Source organism: Cupressus sempervirens, chromosome 2, assembly GCF_028749045.1.
Source record: "Cupressus sempervirens isolate cs-2001-9-10 chromosome 2, ASM2874904v1, whole genome shotgun sequence".
In the NCBI taxonomy this organism is placed as follows: Eukaryota; Viridiplantae; Streptophyta; class Pinopsida; order Cupressales; family Cupressaceae; genus Cupressus; species Cupressus sempervirens.
This window is the reverse complement of record NC_143119.1, coordinates 383,347,492-383,365,010: the sequence shown is the minus strand read 5'-3', so window position 1 is coordinate 383,365,010 and position 17,519 is coordinate 383,347,492. Positions and strand designations below refer to the sequence as shown.

The 17,519-nt window shown below is 37.9% G+C and overlaps 2 protein-coding genes across 2 annotated transcripts in view; one reads left to right on the top strand and one right to left on the bottom strand.

The window, feature by feature from the left end:
- LOC149572732 (uncharacterized) overlaps positions 1-11,926 on the top strand; it is a 129,676-nt gene extending 117,750 nt beyond the window's left edge. The window contains exon 4 of the mRNA XM_089815875.1: positions 11,062-11,926. Coding sequence (XP_089672001.1) covers positions 11,062-11,069 — 8 coding nt within the window. The 3' untranslated portion in view covers positions 11,070-11,926. The remainder of the gene's footprint in view (positions 1-11,061) is intronic.
- Positions 11,927-13,735: 1,809 nt separating this feature from the next.
- Positions 13,736-17,195, bottom strand: LOC149572731 (uncharacterized). The gene is made up of 2 exons (XM_089813826.1): positions 14,342-17,195; positions 13,736-14,248 (listed from the first exon to the last, which is right to left on the bottom strand). Exons 1-2 carry the CDS (start codon positions 16,974-16,976, stop codon positions 13,806-13,808), a joined length of 3,078 nt encoding a protein of 1,025 aa, XP_089669952.1. The 5' UTR covers positions 16,977-17,195; the 3' UTR covers positions 13,736-13,805.
- Positions 17,196-17,519: the final 324 nt, after the last annotated feature.

Genomic DNA, 17,519 nt, shown 5'->3' with positions numbered 1-17,519 from the left:
GGTATGGTAGGCCAGATGGCCGTACAACAAGGTATGTCTTCAAGCCATACAATGGAGTTAGCAGGTCGTATGATACATGGAAGTGCAGTACGGTATGTTTGAAAAGGAAATTGTTTAGTAAGTGCTTGAGTTGGAAGTGATAAAACATCAACTATGAATGCAATCTTACTCATACAAAAACACAATATATTTAGATGAAATCCAGACACAATGATAGAGACTTGAATACAAAAAATCTTCTAATTAATATATGCCGAAACATGATGCTCCGATTTGCCAGATCCGAGCGAAGTGTTATAGGCGACAGAATAGGATGAGGGTTAAATCCCACCAAAACTGGATAAACCAAACAGGGAAGATCTTTCACTTTCGAAAATGGCGAACAACAAGGAACTCCAACAAGAATTCACAGTACAGAGAAAATAATCCAAATTGCATACCTATGACTACCTACAAGTTGTGCTTAAATACTCATTAGGAAGACTTTCCGAGGGTGTACAAAGATAGCCAATAACAACACTTACCTATAGAAACAAAACAAAAATGGGTTTGAGATATTTTAAATCAATTGGCCCAATAACAAAGATTTGATTAATAAACTATTTTATGACGGGGATATTATAGTCCTCCTGTAGAATGTGCTCGCCTTCCTACGTTGCGTCATCCAATGGCAAGTGTTTTTAGCGTACCAAATATTCCTTCTCTATTCAGTTCCGCAGGGTCTTCTCACATACTTCAATAATTTCAGCTGGTTCCAATATGAGTTTTCCTTCTTCATTGAGTGGTGGAAGGTTCAAAGCTACCATGACATTCTATCCCATGACTTTCTTCAGGTAGGAAACATGAAAAGCATTATGAATACGGCTCCCCTTTGGAAGTTTCAGCTCATAGGCGACTTCACCCATGCGATGAACTACACGATAAGGGCCATAAAATTGTGGCTTCAGTTTTTCTTTTCCCTTCTCCTTCAATGAGGATTGTCGGTATGGCTCGAGCCTGAGATAGACCAAGTCTCTCACTTCGAAACTCCTCTCCATTCGGTGTCTATTGGTGTACATCTTTTGTTGATTTTGTGCCCGTTGTAAGTTTTCCTTTAGGTATCTTAGGATGTCTTACCCCTCCTGGAGCTAGTCCCTCGCCCTTGGTGCGCGACTGTCACCCAAAATTGTGTAAATGAAGGAAAGGGCTTCGTACCCATATAGTGCTTTGAATGGTGTCATCCCGATAGACATGTGGTACATGGTATTGTAACAATATTCTCCTAAGTGTATCCATTTGACCCACACCCGTTGTTATGCCAAAATGTAGTTTCGAAGGTAACCTTCGAGCCACTTGTTCACAATCTTCGTTTGTCCATTTATTTGAGGGTGGTAACTAGTACTTGGTGACAATTCTGTCTTTGCGAATTGAAACAATTCTTTCCAGAAGATACTGATAAATCGCCCATCTCGATCATTGACAATGTTTCGGGGTAACCCGTGCAGACAAAAGACTTCTCTAAAAAATAGATCGGCAACCTGTGCAGCCTGAAGATTTGAGATGGTGAAGAAATGTGTGTACTTTGTCAGTTTGTCAACCACTACGAAGATACAATCCTTTCCATTCACCTTGGGAAGTACTATTATGAAATCCATTGAGATACTTTCCCACTTCTGTTCTGGAATTGGCAAAGGTTGCAGTAATCCGATGGGTAGAGTATGTTCAGATTTGTTCTGTTGGCAAATCACACACTCTCTTACATATTATAGTATGTCTTCTTTAAGACCTTTCCATGAAAACCTCTCCTTGAGACGTCTGTAAGTATTGAGGAAGCTCGAGTGTCTGACCAAGGGTGAGTTGTGTACCTCTTTCAAAATTTTCTGTTTCAATTTGGATTTTGGCACTAAAAATAACCGATTCTTATAGTAAATGATGTCATCCACTACTTTGTACCCGATCATCCTTGGTATTGCCATCCATTAGCTCATAGGCAAATGTATTTTTAGAATATTCTACCAACAAATGTGCTTTCTAGTCAGCTAAAATTTGGGTTAGTAAGCAGATGGCGGGTTTCCTGGACAAAGCATCTGCAACTACATTGTTCTTTCCTCACACATTCAATGTCAAAATCAAAAGCTTGAACCTTGCTTACCCATTTTTGTTGCCTCTCGTTCAAGTCTCGTTGCTCCAAAAAATATCTCAAACTATTGTGATCCATACGAATGATAAACTTGGCACCCACCAGATACTGCCAAAACTTGGTTAGTGCATGTACGATGGTCAACATCTCTTTGTCATGGATGGAATATAAGCGTTTTATTTTGGTAAGCTTCCTACTCTCATAGGCTATAGGGTGTCTATCTTGCACCAGTACCGCGCCAATGCCTTCTCTGGATGCGTCGCATTCCATAATGAACGGTCAAGTGAAATCAAGTAAAGCAAGCAAGGGACAAGTGCTTATTGCTTCCTTCAGCTTATCAAATGTGAGTTGTCCTTTGTCATTCCACTGGAAGGATCCCTTTCTTGTCAGATCTGTTAATGGTGCGCTGAGCTGAGAGAACCCTTTTACAAACCTCTAGTAATAACTGCACAGTCCAAAAAATCCTCTCAACTCCGTGAGTGATTTTGGGGGAGGCTAATCAAGGATAGCCTGAATCTTCTCCCGATGAACTTGAACTCCATATTTACTGACAACATGTCCCAGGTACAATATTTTTGTCATATTGAATTCACACTTGGAATGCTTGGCAAAAAAAGATTGATCTTTCATGATCCTTAGGACTTAATCCAGATGCTTCAGGTGCTCTTCCCATGTCCTATAAATAAGAATGTCATCAAAAAATACCAGTAAGTATTTACGCAATTGTTTGTTGAAGATGCGATTTATGCATGATTGGAACGTAGCAAGTGCATTCGTTAATAGGCATGACCAGGAACTTATGATGCTCGTAGTGACAACGAAAGGCCATCTTTTCCACGTCTTCCTCCCTCATGCGGATCTGATGGTATTTGGAACGGAGATCTATTTTTGAAAAAATAGACTACCTCGTGCAATTCATCCAGCAACTCATCTACCCTTGGAATGGGATATCTATTCTTTATTTTCTTTTGTTCAACACGCAGTAGTCCACACACATGCGCATCATCCGTCCTTTTTGACCAATACCACTGATGATGCGAAAGGGCTAGAATTGGGATGAATCCATCCTTCCTCTAGTAGTTCCAAAATTGTTTTTTCGATCTCATCTTTGAATTTCTTGGGATGGCGGTAGGTTGTGGTTATGACCGGCTTGGCTCTTGCTTCCAACTCGATAGTATGTTCAAACCCTCAATGAGGCGGTATGTTGGGAGGAATGTCTATAAATTTTTTATCATGATCGCTTAAAATATTTTGGAGTTTATCATCTTGGGGAGGTGTTTGTTGGCCTTTTATAGGTTCTGCCGAGACAAAACAATTTGCAGTCCAAGCAACGTCATCACGCTGGAAAATTGCCTCGATCTGATATGCAGAAACTTCCTTCGGACCCTCATTTACCATTTCGCGAAGAACAACCTTCTTTCCATCGAGAACAAAAGTGAAGTCCATCCATTTGAAGCTCTGAGTGTATTCATCAGGTGTCTCCATCCACTGTATGCCTAGAATAACCTCCATGTCATCAAAGTCCACTATGAAGAAATCTTCGATCATTGTGTGATTTTCCATTATGATACTTAGTTGAGGAACAAGGTGTGTGCAGGGCAGAAGAGTTCCTTTGGTAACTTTGACCTGGAATTTTGCATGCGCCTCCGTAGGTAGACCTCTTCGCTTCACTAGAGATGAGTTTATGAAGTTTAGGGTGGCTCTGTTATCGAGCATCACCATAACCCTTTGTCCTTGAAGGGTTCCTTGTGCACGAAAAATCGTGCACCTCGGGCTATCGGCTAGGGCAATAGTTCCTCTGCGTACTAATGCTGCAATTCTTTTCGTACGGTTCAAACCAACCATTTTGGTGTCCTCGTGGGGTTTGTTGTCATCGAAGGGTATATTTTCTTGTTCGTCCTCATCATCGGACATGACCTCAATGTAGTGGATTTTTCCTTTCTCAAGGCATCTGTGTCCAGGTTCCCATGGTTCTTTTCAGTTGAAACATAGTTTCTTCCTTCAGAGCTCCTGTCTGGTAGCTTCATCCAACAACGACTTTCTCGATGGAGGTTTGTTATCTTTGTCCCTCGGAAACACCGACAGTTTGGAATGTGAGTAATTTTGTGAGGATGATGTTGTTAATGATGCCATACTCCTTGCCTTCTTAATGGCCTCCGACAAGGTGGCAGGATTGAAACCTTTTACCCAATCCTTCAGTGGTTTTGTTAGTTCGTCCATGAAGAGCACTATCTGTCTTCTTTTAGACATGTCCGTGACCAAAACAGAGAGTTTCTAAAATTCTACAATGTATTGGTCAACCGATCTAGTTTGTCTCAGTTGTGCCAAATCTTTGAAATTGAGTTCCGGATCTTTACCGTCAAATCGATATATCAATCTTTCAGTGAATTCTGCATAGGTATTTATTTGATCATGCCCTAGTGTGATGGTGCCATGATGCCACCATTCATGCGCAACTACCTCCAAGTGTAAGGCTGCAAATTTAATTGCTTCTTCTTCTGGCATGTGATTAAGCTGGAAGTAAGTATCTGTTTTCATTACCCACGCTTGCGCAAATATGGTTCTAAATCCGTCAAATGGTGACAAATTTATTTTACTCAACTTCCTACTGAGATTATCATTAAAGTATCGTCTGTTTTCGCCTCCTGAATATCTCATTCTTAGATCTGCATAATCTTTGTAGGATATATCTTCCTCCAAATTCAAATTTTTCCAGTCTTCTCTTAGCTGTTCTTGCATTTCTTCAAAGGTTGGTTGCTTCCCTTTGGGTGGTGCCTCTGTCTGTGGGGGAAAAAGATGACATGGAAGGTTGAGAGGGTGCTGGATGAGGGTTTGCTTTACCCGACACTAAGTCCACGCTGTGACCATTTTGTTCTCTGGATATTTTATTGTTTGCCAACTTCTTGAAGTCTCTTCCATGAGTTGCTGAGTATCATTGACCTGTGCTTGATTCTTCGCAAGCTCTCTTAGTTGTGCCATGAGTTTGATAGCTATGGGTTTCGGTTCGGCAGCCATTCTATCAATGGAACGGGTTCTTCTTCTCTTTCGGCTATAAACTCTCATTCACTGTCCACAAGCTGGCAGGATTGAAGCTTTGATACCACTGTAATGTTCCTAAGTACAAAGGGCTGAATAATGGATGGAGATGAGATCAGGAAACTTGTACGATGTCGAAAGACCAGCCCTACAGTGCAATGAGGGGGGTTCGTATGGTGATGAAAGGAGGGGAAGTATAGATTTTTGTCTAAGAAGGCCGTATGGTGCCAGAGCAAGGGCATAGGAAAGGTCGTACAGTGAAAGGGTAGTACACAAAAGAGTCGTATGGTAGGTGTATCAGGGTGTCTTTTGTACAGTGGAGACAAATGGAAGGATGATGGTACGGTATGCCAGATGGCCGTACGACAAGGTATGTCTTCAAGCCGTACGATGGAGTTAGTAGGCCGAACAATACATGGAAGTGCAGTACGGTATGTTTGAAAAGGAAATCGTTTAGTAAGTGCTTGAGTCGGAAGTGATAAAATATCAACTATGAATGCAATCTTACTCATACAAAAACACAATATATTGGATGAAATCTAGACGCAATGATAGAGACTTGAATACGAATAATCTTTCAATTAATATATGTCGAAAGATGATGCTTTGATTTTGCCAGATTCGAGTGAAGTGTTACAGGTGATGGAATAGGGTGAGGACTAAATCCCATTGAAACTAGATCCGAGTGAAGTGTTACAGGTGATGGAATAGGGTGAGGACTAAATCCCATTGAAACCAGATCTGAGCGAAGTGTTATAGGCGATGGAATAGGGTGAGGGCTAAATTCCATCGAAACTAGATCCGAGTGAAGTGTTATAGGTGATGAAATAGGGTGAGGGCTAAATCCCACCAAAACCGGATAAACCAAATAGGGAAGATCTTTCACTTTCGAAATGGCAAACAATAGGGAACTCCAACAGGAATTCACAGTTAGAGAAAATATTCCAAATTGCATACCTATGACTACCTACAAGCCGTGCTTAAATACCTGTCGGGAAGACTTTCCGAGGGTGTACAAAGATAGCCGACGACAACACTTACCTACAAAAACAAAAATGGGTCCAAGATATTTAAAATCAATCAGCCCAATAACAAAGACTTGATTAATAAACTATTTTATGACGGGGATATTACACAAGCTTCTAAGGAGCAATCCGAAGGTTTTCAAATCAGCATCTACCCTCTTTAATCCCACCAAATGGATGCAAACTAAAGATTGAATATTAATTGAAGTTAAGTACTTTCAATCACTGACTTACAACACAAGGCACTCCTACCATTAGCAAGAGGCTAGTGGCTCGGATTTGTTCGAGTCAAGCAAGTAAACATCCACAAAAACTTCCGTTCAACTAAACTACTTCTAAACAACATGAAAAGAAATCTTGAGCTAAGAGGGAAAATATGGATCGTCATGCAGTAATGTAAACTTGATCATGACAATTCACCATGCAAGATGCAACAGTGAAAAGTAGAGCAAATTTAGCATCATATTAGCAACAATTCTCTAACAAGTCCTCTTTTACAAATGAGAGGGGTAGGGTTTATATAGGAGCCCCAATTACAATGAATGGCCAAGATTGATTTGAAATCAAGGGCCAACATTAATCCACATAAGCCCTAATTAGGGTTTCCATAACCATGGCTACAAACACTAAATACCCACCCAATTTTAATTGAGCACCACCATGTGGACCAATTGGAAAATTACATTGCCTTCTTGGACCAATGAAAAAATTCAAATCTACAACAGCCAGATAAGGATCAACAACACTTGGACCAATGACAAAATTCAAATCTACAACAACTAGATAAGGATCAACGACACTTGGACCAATGAGAAGAGAGCATATATATCGGCAAAGGCACCACCTCACAGACCAATAGGAAAATTCAGAAGAACCCATGGACCAATCGAAATTAAGACCATTATGTCACCTCATCATCTTAACTTGCAAGGCAAACCACCACTTGTAAATAATTGTAGAATTCTAAATGAGAATTGCAAAAAGACTTAGAAAGTCATCACAAACTTGCCATTTTAATTTCCAATAAAAATAATTTAATGGGGTATTGCAAATTTGTTTGGGAAATATTTAATTTATTCCGATTTATGATTTACTTTTCATTAATTTAATTCCCCATTTATTAAAATTGATGCTATATGGGTAATTTCAATGCAACAATGGATGAATTAATTAATTCATTTTAAAAATCAATCCATATTTTGCAAAATCGAGGCAAATTTAATCTCCTCCCAATTTAAAACCAACTATTTTGCAAAATTAAGACAAATTTTAATCTCATCTCAATTCAAAATCATTCATTTAGTTATTTTTAATGTTTTTTGAATTTTCGTCACTTTCTCTCCTCAATTGTTTTTTGAATTTTTTTAAGGTGTTATTCATATCTTTGAAATTCGAATGTGTTTCACAATCTCCAAGGTTCCAATTAATTATAAGATTTTAAAGCATTTCATTAAAGTTGAAGAGAGGTGGTGCATTTTGTGACCGGGATTTCTCATCAGTCTTGGAGGGGAACCCATTATTGACTTAGGCAAAGATTAAAATCCCAAAAGTGGAAACTACCACACACTTAGGCAAAACCATCAAATGTCCAGTAGAAACCACTAGAGAGTTAGGCAAAATCATCAAACTTCAATTGGAAACCACTACCCACTTAGGCAAAACCTCTATGCATGAACTGGAAACCACTACCACTTAGGCAAAATTACACAATTTCTTGGTGAAAATCAAGGGTGACTTAGGCAAGTGCAACCAACATGTGGTGGAAATCAAGGGTGACTTAGGCAAGGTGCAACCAACCTGTGGTGGAAATCAAGGCTGACTTAGGCAAGTGCAACCAACTTGCAGTGGATATTGAGGGTGACTTAAGTAAGGTGCAACCAATATGTGGTGGAAATCAAGGGCGACTTAGGCAAGTACATGTATTTTTGGCTCAATTTTAGTTTTAATTTCTCAATTTTTTACACTTTGCCAAATTTTTTACAGTTTGCTCAATATTTTCTTTTTTTTACTCAATTTTTTACCAAATTCCCAGTTTTCCACACACTGCCAGATTTTTCCATTAATTTTTTTTTTTTTGACATTTTGCCAAAATTTTCCAGTTTTTTTTTGTCTTTTGGAAGGTTTGCAATTTTTTTCAATCATTGGAAAATTGCTCTACCACTTGAACTTAGAACAAAAGAGAGGGTCCCCTTTCGCAATGGGGCGATGATGTCAAAACCTCACAATAGGAACATCTGTTTTTAAACAGTTTTCTTTACTTGTAGTTCTGCTTTTCAAAATTCTACTTCCATTTGCAAGATTTCAAGTACTGAATATTCGTAGAAGGAATTTCAGTTATGATGGGTATATTACTGGTTGTATGTGATCACCAGTTTGGGCAAATGATTTGAAGAAGGGATGTGGAATGACTTCCATCTGCCTAAACCTGTTAGTAATACATTAAATGTTTGTATTATGTACCATGATCTCTGCTAAAGCTATTAGTTTTTAGTTTCTTTCTAAAAACTTATGTTTATTTGTAATAAATATGCGCAGTCTAGTTGGCAGTCAGCAGCATTTCTAACCAGCTTGTCAATTGTCAAATCCCAATGCTACACCACCAGTTAATTCTGTGGGAAATTTAATAGTCTGAAATTTTGATTTTATCTACAGGAAAATCATACCCAAGTCATACACGTAAATGATTCCCTGAGTATCTTACTAAATTTGACTATGAACCTTCCCTGAGTATGTTGCTAAATTTGACTATGAACCTTTTGAAGCACCTAAGGATGAAGGGGCAGATTTCTCTGCTGTATTCCTATCTGGAAAATGAATTTGGATTGTATGATCAAATGAGACGACCAAGAGGTTTCTTCTTATTGTGGACTATTACTTAGTTATAATGATGTGATATGCTGATTATCACAAAGGGACTTACATTGTTCATTCAATGGATATCAACTACATCAACTTCTTCTAACTACTTCCAACTAAACAAACTACAAAGGATAAGGGTTGAGAAAGCTACTCTACTCCTTGAGTGCAAGAAGTAGTAGATGTCTTTGTGACTCTACTAGACTTAGTTAAGCAATGGACATCAACCGAAATAGTGCAATCTCCTAGGGTAAATATTAGAAGTTCAAACTATCACCATTCAATTAACACCATCCATTGATGGATATCAATGTGCAAGCAATAATCGAAGTCAGGCTCATAAATATGTTATTTGACCATGTAAGGCGTACTTACAATCAGTAAGCAGCTAGTGGTTTGGTCTAAATTAGTTCACTAAAGTTGTTTCTAAAATATCTTCCATTCAACCAAACACTACTTATAATCAACATGAAATGAAATCCTATTATGAGTGAGGAAACGTAGAGACCATTCAATACTCCAAAGCAACACAAGTAATCCACCATGAAGGTCAATAGTGAATTAGCAATTACTTTAATATCATTATGGAAACAATTTCAACAAGTCTCTCCCTTGCTAAGCTAACCTAATATGTTTTATGAGTTAGAAATGAGGGGGCCCGACCTTCTATAATTGCTCAATTACAATAAAGGGCTGAGATCAATTCAAGATCAAGGGCCAAGTATTACCCATTACAAAGCCTAATTAGGGTTGCCATCACTATCATCCAATTATACGAAGACACCACGCTGCGGGCCAATAAGAAAATTACAACACTTTTGAGAGCTGATGAGAAAATACGTTAGGTAGAGGTACTAGATGCCTTCCACATGTATGCTTAGGCGTAATATTTTCTTGCTTGTACTCCATTGTCAATATTTTCTTGCTCCTTGTTTATTTTAATGTTGGTTTAATCTATTACTGATGAAAATCCAATGGTAATAGGCAATACATAATGATAAAATACAATGAAGAGCTTAATTAATTAAGTGAGATGAACAAAAAACAAATTGAACACCGAATAAAGTCACAGCTAAAGATACTTCCCACAAAAACAGAGCATCCTTTGTTTAGATCACAAAAAGGATAATATAGATATATAGCTGTTCCCCTGATATCAACCAAAACAGAGTGCTCCACAAATACACGGAGCTTCTTCGGTTACAATTCCTATTCGCTCTGATACCACTTTTGGAGGTTCAAGGTTTGTACCTGTTGGACGATAGTTTGTCCTTGATGCAAAATGTTGATTGTAAAAGTGGCAGATTGGTTATTCTTTATGTTGAAAAGACAATGCTGACTAAGTGTGACTTGGTGAGGTCATTATAAGGATTTACCTTTTGACCATGATCAAAGCATGATGTAACCCATTGGTCAAATTGACTATGGTTTAAATTAAACATGGCTAATGATCATCCACATGGTGAAATGGTAAGACGGATTTCAAATGAAGTTTACTGTTTGAGGAAATCATTATGCATTTGATGAGAAGGAAAACAAAATGCTTTGTTTTAGTTTCTTGTTAACCCTAACTGGGCATATGGTGCCATGAATAATCTTCAGCCTCAGGGATGCATGTTTCAGTGTCAAATTCTTTATGGGTTTCTAATATATTGATCTATGTGGGACTGCGGTCATTTTGGCACTGATTTTTTTTCTGAGATTTGTTAAAAGTTTTCATCAAAGTTAGAATGGATATTCTGAAGGGTTTCTTCTGTTAGTTGTTCATGGACTGTGAAGGTAAAAGATCTGTTTTATACAGCATTGTCATCTTTTTTGTTATTATCAACACGGGAATAAGAAGTAATGGCTATTTCTGTTTCTATGTCTCATTCTTTTCATCACACAAATGGTGTGAGCATTTTGAAGGACATAAATACAAATGCTTCTGTTCACTCAAAATAATATTTTCTTCAAATGAGAGGTAAACTATTATTGTGTATTTCTTCCACTTTCAGGTACATTATTGTGCACTTCTTTTTGCAGATAAATGAAAATATTGTGTTATCAGTTGCTGTTCTAAAAAGGGAGTTTGAAGGAAAATTTCAAAATTGATATATCTTTGTGATTTTTGAAAGGAGCATAAAATTGATAAATCTATCTTCTATTTAGGTTTTTTCGAAAGGAGCATAAATGTAGTCTTTTCTTTTCTCAAAGATATTTTTCTGAGAATGAAGAATATGAGGAAAAGCATGACAGTTATATCAGTTGGCAGTTATTATTTTCTGTTTCTAACAATGGTTCTTGCTTAATCATTCATTGTAAGCATTTTGAGAACAAAAGATGGCTAAGAATTTTTTGTGGGTAACTGTTTTGATTCACAAAAGTTTGTTTCTAAAACAATTCTTCAAAACCTAACCGAGGGACATTTGTTTAGTTTTGAAGTTGTCAGATTTTTGAAGTATTTCATCTACTGTTTTCAAGAAAGGAAAGGAACAGTTTTCTTTTGTGAGTTCAGTTGTGAACTTCTACGGTTATGGAGATCATATTTTGTTTATACACTGTTAAGGGTTTAATTGTAATAAAGCATTATCAGTTTGCTTAGTTGATTACTTGAAATAATTGTAAACATTCTTTTGTATATCCCTATATAGGGGAATGTGTCTGTGTAGAAAGACTGTGAGATACAGGCATATTTCTTTGTGTATGGAATACCTGGTTGGAACCTTGAGAGCAAAATCATAAAATTATTAATATACATAGGTGTGAGTATGAGAAACATACAGTTATGTATGTAAGTGATTTGAATACAAATACATTGTAAAGAGAAGAAGGGTTGAAGCCCAAGCGGTTGAAGCTGCTGTTGTAAAGACGAGTTTTTGCTCAATAAAATTACAGGTTCATTCAGAGTGGTTTTTTCCTTATGAGAAAACCGTAAGGTTTTAGGGTTCCTCACTCAGCACAAAATCTTGTGTCCTCTTTTTGTGAGTTGTTCATATTGCTCTGATATCTTATATTTTGGTTCATGATCAGTTTATAGTTTAATGTTCCTATGGTTTAACATTCATGTGATGAATATCTGCAATAATTTGAATTAAATCTTCTATATTGATTCACCCCACTGCCACCCTGCCCCCCCCCCCTCTCAGAATCGTCACTACTTCCAACAGTACCCTCACAGCAACGCCTTTTTCAAAAATACCTGTATGTGTGGCCCAAGCAACTCGACAAGGTGGACAACACCATCTGTTGTGTTCCCTCCCTGACCTGAAGCTCGACAACTTGGGAATGCATACATAACAATGTAAATACGGACACAATTCAAATAGTGCACAAACACATATAGGAGCTGGGACAATTTGAGCCTATTATTTTGATACCCAATGAAACCCTATTACAGAACAGATGAATTATCTTAAACAAGGTCAGGTCAGACTGCTATAAAATGCCCGAGTTCACAAAAAAATTACATTACAGTCCTAATAGGAAACTTGTCTATCTAGATATTGATAGATCCCCAATGAAATCTCCACGCGAAGATAAAAGAATCCCTTTTCGTCCCGTGAACTAGAATGCATGATACAAAACCTTACTCGAGCCTTCCTATAATTCCATGGCAATGCATTGTTCCGAAAACAATAACTTGAGACCATATGCAGTATTCAAAGATTGTAGGAGATACAGAAAATACAGCCGATTTAATTCATTCAGACTTACCATGAAACTAAATGAACAACAAATAAAGTTGCACCAAAAGATGCTGATACTTCTCACAAAAACAGAACATATTTTCTTTATATCACAAAATCTATATATCTGTTCCCAAAAAAATCCAAAAAGACTCCTAAGTTGCCATTCCAACTCTAAATATAGCTATACTATTGTTCCCCCGATATCGCACGAAACAGAGTAATGAAAGGTGACTGCTATGATAATTTATAACCTATTAGAAAATAAAACAAACTTATATTAATAACACTAAACCAACACTATGCAAGGAACTGAAGTTGAGTGCTCATTGGGTGGCATTAAGGTGTTTACAAAAATTCAACTTATCGATTGTTCAAACTGGAAATTAAGTCTTCCTTATGATCCCAATGGATAATAAACCCAAACTTACAAATCTATACCATATGGTAGTTGTCATAAATGCCCAAGCGTATTGATTTCCTGATAGTGGGTTCACTGGCACAAGCACCCTCAAGGTTACTGCATGGTTTGAACTCCATTGCATCATGGAATATCCAACTTTTTCTATTATAATAATGTGATTCTTGCATAGATTCAGTGCTGTTATTTTTTAACCATTGTTATTGACTTCGAAATGAACCATTAAGTAGATGAGAACCATAAAATTGCGAAGAGATAGAAGTTAATTTTATTTCCCTTAATTTCAATTTGTTCATTTGATTTATACATCTACTGTAGGGGGATTGTTTGGTTCACCGACTCATACATGGTACTTGGAACTTTGGTTAGGGATAGGTGTTTTGAACCCTGGTGTAAGCTGCTTGGCACACTGAAAAAGTTGGATTAGTTTACAATTTTAAAAAAACCAAGCGGATTTACAAGTATAAACTAAAGTCACACAGTTGACTTCAGAAGATACGAGTCAGCTGTTTGCCCAAACAAGCTAGAACACTGAACACAAATTTCAATGAAATCAAACCAGAATAAAAACTCTGGTGGGGGAATGAGACATTGCATTGAGGCCTTTCACTTTATGATCAAATTTTTTATTCTATAGTCACTTTAAGTCAATGCCCACTTAAGTTTAGGCTCAACATCTTCTAAAATGTAGCAGAACTTTCGATTTCAAATGCTTCAGGATCAGTCCTTAAAAGACTTAGACTGTCCAATGAAGATACTGAATTTGATGATAATTCAGAAGCATCAGCTGGTTTTACAAATCTATTTCTGATTCCTTCTAGAACTGCTACAACCTCAGTCATAGTTGGTCGTTGCTCTGGAGATTCTCTAGTGCATATCAAACCTAGTAGCAAAACTTGAGATATAGAATCATTTTTTCTGTCACTAGTTGCATCTTCCACTAGGCTGATGTCTGCTACTTCCATCATTCTATGAGGGCAAGCCATGCTTACCCACTTATGCAGGTTAAGTCCTCCGACAAATATGCTGCTGTTTGGCCTTTTCCTTGTCACCATTTCCAATAAGGTAATGCCAAAACTATATACATCACCTTTTGTTGAAGTTCTACTTCCATATCCATATTCTGCATCCAAGCCAGCAAATTATGAAATCCTGATGAAACACTAAACTGAAATCAGAAGCATGTTATTTTAAATATGTTGCAAAACTTTCATACCTGGGGCAATATAGCCAGTTGATCCTCTCAGAGTGGACATAGAAGTCAACGAATCTGTCATATCCACATTGATTAACTGTGCAATGCCAAAGTCACATATGTGTGCTGTCAAATCATTGTCCAAAAGAACATTGCTGGGCTTTAAATCACAATGAATTACTTGAATAAAACAATGATGATGGAGATATGCCATGCCATGAGCTATGTCAATGGCTATATTCAGTATTTGACTGAAGCTTAGTCTACATATATCCTTATTTCCAGCTTTATCTCCATTAGGATACAGATAGTTTTCCAAGCTCCCATTGGGTATCAGTTGGAGAACTAAAGCTTTGAACTGAAGCATTGAACAATAATTTATCATTCTGACAAGATTCCGGTGGCGAACACTTCCAAATACTTTGCATTCTGTGATAAAACTCTCTGAAGCTTCCTTATTCAGCAAGTTGAAGACTTTGACAGCAACAGTTGTACCATCATCCAAAATGCCTCTATAGACTGATCCAAATCTACCAGCTCCTACTTTGTTTCTATCACCGAATCCATCGGTTGCTTTTACAAGAGCTTCATATGGAATCATTTGTTGCCCCTCCCGAGAGCTAAAAACTCTTTGGGTACTTGAAATTTTGCTATGCAAGTCATGACTCCTAGACAACTTCCTGAATAAATAGCAAAGTATGAAAACTGCAACACCACTGATGAGTACTATCATAACCACGAGGAGCAAATGAATCTGCTGCTTCTGAGAAGAGGAAGTTGGACATGCATGCAAATATGGCTGTAGTCCGCAGAGGCCAGGGTTTCCCATGAGTGACTTGAAAGTTAAATTTAAAGAACCCCAATCTGGGGGAAGCTCTCCTGTCAAGTTGTTGAATGAGAAATTTACAGTATGAAGCATGGGAAGTTTTCCCAAGGGCTTTGGTATTGTACCTGATAAGTTATTAGAAGAGAGATCTAGCTTCTCCAAATTTGTTAGTTTGCTCAATGACTGTGGAATTGGACCTTCCAATGAATTATGTGAAAGATTCAGTCTTGCCAGTCCTGTGCAACTTCCAAGCGCCTCTGGAATGAGACCAGTTAGCTGATTAAAAGAGACATCTATTGTCTGCACCATGCCCATTTTACCAAGCTCTGGAGGCAGGGAGCCTTCAAAAGAATTGTGTGACAGGTTGAGATAGAACTGAAGATTTGAAAGGCCTGCAAGCTCTCTAGGTATGCTTCCAGTAAGTCTGTTCCATGAAAGATCAAGCAATTCCATGCGTGAACACTGACCTAGAGTAAAAGGTATGTTTCCTGATAACTGATTTTCAGAAAGGAGCAGTCTTCTCATGTAGATCAGGCTACCAAGAGAATGTGGTATTGGTCCAGACAACATGTTTTGACGAACTGATAAACTCCCTAGATTTCTTAACTGAGAAATCTCACTTGGGATGGGCCCTTGCAACTTATTGTTACGAAGGCGCAATCTTTCCAACCTATGGAGCATTTTTATATCTGATGGAATGATGCCAGTCAAGAGATTATCAGCCAAAGCAAGATATGTCAATCCTGTAAGGTTTCCTATTTGTGGAGGTATGCTTCCTCCGAGGCTGATATTTGATAAATCTAGTAGAGTGAGTTTTTCAGAAAATTGGGCTATGGAAATAGGCAAAACCCCACCCAGAGGATTGTTGGACACATCAATTTTCTGCAGCTGGGAACAATTGGTTAAAGCAGACAGAAAAGGCAAGGTGGGTGTGCTGGAAAGTTGGTTCTCATGCAGGTAAAGACTTTCAAGGAGGGATAACTTACCAAGATCTATTGGCACAGCTCCACTTAATTTGTTCTCATTGAGAAAGAGTAATTTGAGTTGGGAACAGTTGGTGAGGGAAACCGGTATCTTGCCTACCAGGCTATTACCCCATAGATGTAATTGCTGCAAATGGCTTAGTTTGGTACCAAACTCTGAAGGTATAGGACCTCTGAGTTGGTTCTCTTTCAAAACAAGTTGCTCAAGGAAAGTGCAGTTGGAGAGTGAAGCAGGAATTGGCCCATAAAGATTGTTAAACCCTAAGTCCAAACTAGACAACTTGGGAAGGTTCCCCAACGTCAAAGGTATACTTCCCGTGAAATTGTTTAACCCAAGGTCCAGTATTTCTATTTTTGTGAGCATGCCTAACTCTGCTGGAATGTGTCCACTCAAGTGGTTATGTGACAAAGATAAGACTGTTAGGTTGAACCAGCCATTTACAAGTTTGGGAATGAGACCTTTCAACTCATTTCCATGTAACAGAAGTTTCCTTATACCAATAAGGCTTCCCAATTGTGGGGGAATGTGACCATGGAAATGGTTATTTGATAAGTCAATCACTTCAAGGAAAGAAATATTTGCGAGGAAAGGGGAAATAGGAGCCTGTATATCCATACCTGAGATGTTGAGAGTAACCACTCTTTGGCTGTCTAAACTGCACTGGATTCCTGCCCAATTACAGAGGCTGTAATTGGGATCCCAGTTGTGTAATGAATTATAAGGATCATAGACAATGGAGTCCTTAAATGAAAGCAAAGCTTGTTGATCAGTAAGATTGCTGGAAGTAGAATGAGAAAATGAACCCATAACTGCTGAGCACAGTAGGATTATTAGTAATGCGGCCATTGGTTTGGGTGTTTTCTTCTCCAACAAGCGATTTGGTAAGCTCAATAAGGACGATGGTTCAGGGCTGTTTAAGCTTGTCCGAGGCCCAATATATCCACTTCAAAATTATTAATACAAGGATTACTAGATATTTAAGTTTGTCAGTCAGTCTGATGAAAGTCTAATTCAGAATTGTCATATTAGCTCTTCAGTCCTCATAAATGATATTTGTTCAAACTTCAGAGAGAGGTGTTCTGAGTCAAGCTCTTATATAATATCGCCTGTACCACCTGTACTGCCATGGTTTCCCAACCAGAAAACTTTTACCATTGCTCTACTTTGTGTATTTCGTTTCCCTAGGAAGGTTGTCTTCAACTAGCAAATTTGCAATTTATTTAGAATTTTGTTCTGTAATTAATTGGTCAATATATATATAATCAAATCTAGCAATCAATGAGGAAGAGGAAAATGAAAATTTAGATTTCGGCCTTCAAACAGGGCAGGTATGGAAGTCACTGGAAGGCCTGAAATCAATGACAACCGTGAGGAATGGGGACTACGACA

Coding starts and splice junctions, on each gene's coding strand:
- LOC149572731 (XM_089813826.1), bottom strand. CDS start 16,976: ATGGCCGCATTACTAATAATCCTACTGTGCTCAGCAGTTATGGGTTCA. Junction 14,249..14,341: donor AACTGGCTATATTGCCCCAG/GTATGAAAGTTT, acceptor GCTTGGATGCAG/AATATGGATATGGAAGTAGA.